The sequence below is a fragment of the Nomia melanderi genome, chromosome 8 (genome assembly GCF_051020985.1).
Source record: "Nomia melanderi isolate GNS246 chromosome 8, iyNomMela1, whole genome shotgun sequence".
Taxonomy (NCBI): domain Eukaryota; kingdom Metazoa; phylum Arthropoda; class Insecta; order Hymenoptera; family Halictidae; genus Nomia; species Nomia melanderi.
In genome coordinates, this window is record NC_135006.1 from 9,471,568 (window position 1) to 9,476,159 (window position 4,592).

Here is a 4,592-nt window from a genome sequence, read left to right on the forward strand (position 1 = left end):
TCGCGCGACTACAGGCCGACAAAAGACTTTGAAGCCGGAACCGGTATTTTTTTGAAACGGCATCAGGTGCATTCCTGTTTGGGGCGTCCCGTCGTAGGATATTGTTTCACTCAGTATTAGTGTTTCAAGTGTTTTCACTGTCATTCAGCACCCCTGTTCACCTGAAGAGGCTCACGTATTTATTGGCCACCTTTAATCCCCTCTTTTCAAACGCACCATTGACGACACGTACTGTCTTCAGTAACGTTTAACCTTGTCTCTTGCAAAACACAGAGACCAGTAATTAACACGTTCCCGGCTATGTTGTCGAGACGGTTACAACTCAATCAATTACATCGATTTAATTACGCTTCAGAAGAATAGAAACTATTGAGTACATTTAATAATCTATACGTACAGTAATATCATTTTGAATAACAAAGTGCTTCATTTAATTATATGAAAAGTAGGTATTTAGTTTTCAGAGAAATAATAAGGTTGTTTTTTATTTGAATAAAATCTCAGAGGTTGATAGAGTTAAAAAATATTGTTATTTATTTAATTGAATATCTTATTAGCGAAAATAATATAATTGCATCTTTTACATACAAATCAATTTATATTATCTTCATTTTTATACATTATTTACAATATCTAATAAAATTATATTATACATATATAATGATATTACATAGAAATAGTATGTACAGGTAATTTCTTATTTCTCGGTAGAATATTCTATGGTTACTGTTAGTAGATCTTGATGGAACACTTTCACTTCATTGTGTAATATTGTCGGAATAACAATATTGCTTTCCACCCAAAAGTTTTACGAGTTAGTGTTACAATTTAAATGTTCTAAACGGAACTTTAAAGTGTCAATTTAAGAGTTACTCTATAGCAAATACTTTTCAAATATTATCACTTCTTCTCATAAAAATGAGACCCACGAAATTGTTTTCAAACGGATACATATCATTCAAATCTACGTATCTAATCCAATTTCGAACTATTCGTGAACTAAATAAACATTAATGTATTTCAAGCTGTAATTACTCGTTCTTTCTTTTATAACACGTCACTGACGTTCATTCACGATTAATGCTCCAATTTAAATGGCACCCTGAGCGAACGGTGATCTCGAGTTTGTTTTTAAGAAATACGTTCCTTTGTCATTGAAACTTGTTTTTAGGCCTCCCATAATAGCTCTGGCATTCGATCTGCAGGCACCTTTGAGGAAATTGTTGTAGCTGTTGCAGTTCAGCCCCCAAAATTTCACTTTGGAGTTGATAGATTCCGCGAAGTACTCAAACGATCGTGGATGAGAACAAACGCCGCCTACGTCCACGACGCAACCAACCTGCGAGGTGCCACCATTTGGATAGAAGTCGATGTCCCCGATCGAGGTGTTGTAACCGAGTACACCCGCGTTCGTGTGAATCACCTCCACGTACAAAGCGTCCCCCTTGGAAACCCTAGCACCCCTGCCGGCGTGAACGAAATTGGGAAGAGCGGGGTCTAAAGCTGCGAAAAAATTGATTTTTGAATTCTAAGAAACTCTGTCATTCAGAAATCTTCTTTTGGGCAAGGGGTTATTTCACATGAGTAGCTGAATCGAAAGAAAAAAATACAATTTTATTGATCGAGGATTTGTTTCTTCTAGAGAAAATTGTGATTATACTGAACAGAACTTGGTTATAGTATCTGTTTGCTATTTATGTAAACGTATCTGTCAATTTTTTAGATCTTATTCTCTTATAAATGAAATTCTAAAGGAATCGGTTTTATTTTCTTGCTTCCAGTCAATTTCTTTATGTTAAACAGTCTGTTATCTAATTTTAGTTTTTATTTAATGTTAATGTAATTTCAACAAACTATGACAAATATGTTCATTAAAATTATATCAATGTTAAGTAACGCATGCTGAGTTTGTTCATTTATATGCATCTTTTTTTCAGTATGTAGGCGGTTGTTTTTTCCTGCTTTGTATAAATGATAACAGGCAACAAAAAATGTGTCAAATATTTCTGTAAAACGTTCTTAATGGAGATGGTTATCAACAGTGGTCAAATTTTTTTACGTGTAGATGATTATCAAAGCTGATCGATTTGTTTATCACGCGTATTATTAACATGAATCGTTCAGTGGTCAGCGATCATTCATAAAATAATCATGCGAGGATTTTATGAAAAAAATAACGTAATCGTTATTTAAACGAGTATTAAGTATATATTTCAATCAAGTTTAATCTCTAGGGGAATTAATTTTACCACGCTTCCAAAAGCATTTTGTTAAATGTTACGCCACGTGATCCTAGCTATGGTCAAACGTGCAAAAGAAATAAGAATGAATTCTGCACTTATTTTCAAATTCATTTAGCAGAAATCGGATTTGTCATTAAAACTAGTAGTTTATTTAGGAAAAAAACAAATGAAGATCTCATATTACTGAATCATTACAGTAAACTTTTAATATAGCCTTGAAACAACTGTGGTCAATTCCAAGTTGTAATAGGTTACTCTATTAAGATCAAAGAGTGTTTCTCAAAGAAATCGAAATGCGCTAACACTAGAAGAACGTTAATATGTGCTCTTTATAAAAATTGTAACAACAGATTTTTGTTCGGTTACTTCATACATTAATTATAGTGATTAAATCTTTGACTTGAAAACGATTATATGATTAATTCAACATAAATCTATTCGACTTACCGACAACATAAGCTACTGTGCCTTTAGCATAGTGAGCTGATAAACCGGCTACATGACCACCAAGAGAATGGCCGACAATGGTTACTTTTGATAAATTCATTCCTTGCTTCTGAAGGAAATCGATCATGCGGGAAGTGTATTGCGCGACCATTACCACACGCCTGCTAGCCCAGAGATAGGGCCTAATTGATATCGTGCTCCAGTCGATCACAATGACATTACAATCTTCGCTTTTGATGTATGCTGTATGAGAGCAAAAAAAGTGACATAAAAATGGAGTTACCATTATTGACAAATTGGGAATGTTATTATTGTTTTTGAACATTATGTTTGATGTGATTGATGATTGACATCAATAGTGATAAATTATTGAGACCGATATTCCTGTAGGTTTTATAAATATGTTTATAAATACTGATTTTTATATAGATTTCTATAGCTGATAATGAAAGAAAATATTCTAATCGAATTATTGAAATATCGATATACGTCTTCACTGATACTTATACATTTAGAGATATACGAATTTCAGAACACTTATAAACAGAAAATAAAATGGAGCTGTATTTATTTGTTTTAGATTTATAGTGTAATTGCAAGTTCAAAAATATTTCTAGATTCTGTCGTTTTCTATACTGTTGATTTGATTCTTTGTTATGGTTCTCCTTTTCGTTTTTAATCATTTTAAAGACACAGTTAATTCTTGTTACATCGGAGACCTTGTGTAATTATGAAATACTTATTAAAAAATAACAGACAGCTTGTGCAGAATACATACCATCACGGACCATCTTGATTGCTTTACTATCGTGAGAGTTTACCCATCCATGTGTAACAAATTTTGTCGGTTTCATTGAATTAAAGTGGCTTTTTTTTAATGCTTTGAGGTCATCGAGATATAATTTTTCCGGATTATTTGGAGTAGCTTTCGTATATAGATAGAAGAACACGCGATTATGCAAATCCTTCTTCGTTTCTTCTTCAGTTTCATCGTCATTGTCGGTTAAGTCAATTTTCACTAAATTGCCATTATCATCAATCACTGCACCATCCATAAGGTCACTTATCTCGGACTCTTTGCTCTCGAGACTAAACCCATTATCGCTGTCTTTAGAGATCTTAAAACCTATCAGATATTAAATAATTTCATTTCGTAAATATATTATCTTGTATCTAGAGAATAAAAGGTTCTTCCTACTGTTTCCTAATGTTTAATGTTTTAACCTTCCTAATGTTTTTGATAACTTGTCAACATTGTATTTTCGTAAATAAATGAATAAACAGTAGTAAAAATAATCGAAGAAAGATATATATATTATAAAATATGCACATTTTATTTTATTATCAATTATTTTTTATATTGAGACTTTCTTTGTAAACTCTTTTTCAATGTGAAAATCTAAGATAGATTAAATCATGTTTCGAGTGCATATGAACAACGATTATAACAAGAAATATTAATTGGGAATAATTATATTGAATGGTTTAAACAATAATTCGAAATACACCGTAAAAGTTTATATTGATATATTTTTTTTCGAATAAATATCACAAGATCTGGTGTGTTTACCGTTGACACTGCAAACGAGCAGGAAATTAATAAGAGCGTATGGCTTCATGTTCAAATCGACTGTACCTGCTGTATTGATTTGTCTTCCCTTTATAAAGGCATCGATTGAGAAGATTAGTTAAACCGATAAGATAAAATTTATCACGTTACTTTGCACGTTGCAGGAGGTCAGAATGTAAACACAGAAAGGATGATGGATGAATTATGGTCCAGTCAATTAATTTGTTATTTATAAACAACTGTTATATATAATTCATTCAATTTTCGTGTGTGCAGATCATTTTTTATGAAATTGATATATTAATAACATTTTATGTTAGAAGAAACAATAT

General features: G+C 32.0%; 1 protein-coding gene across 1 annotated transcript; it reads right to left on the minus strand.

Annotated features, from left to right (window-relative positions):
- Nucleotides 1-583: 583 nt before the first annotated feature.
- Nucleotides 584-4,335, minus strand: LOC116427501 (pancreatic triacylglycerol lipase-like). Its single transcript, XM_031977922.2, has 4 exons — nt 4,261-4,335; nt 3,469-3,816; nt 2,691-2,933; nt 584-1,503 (listed from the first exon to the last, which is right to left on the minus strand). The coding sequence occupies exons 1-4, from the start codon at nt 4,307-4,309 to the stop codon at nt 1,091-1,093; spliced, it is 1,053 nt and encodes a 350-aa protein (XP_031833782.1). The 5' UTR covers nt 4,310-4,335; the 3' UTR covers nt 584-1,090.
- Between the last annotated feature and the right edge of the window lie 257 nt (nt 4,336-4,592).

Coding starts and splice junctions, on each gene's coding strand:
- LOC116427501 (XM_031977922.2), bottom strand. CDS start 4,309: ATGAAGCCATACGCTCTTATTAATTTCCTGCTCGTTTGCAGTGTCAAC. Junction 2,934..3,468: donor AATCAAGATGGTCCGTGATG/GTATGTATTCTG, acceptor GCTCTCATACAG/CATACATCAAAAGCGAAGAT. Junction 1,504..2,690: donor CACAGTAGCTTATGTTGTCG/GTAAGTCGAATA, acceptor ATTTTTTCGCAG/CTTTAGACCCCGCTCTTCCC.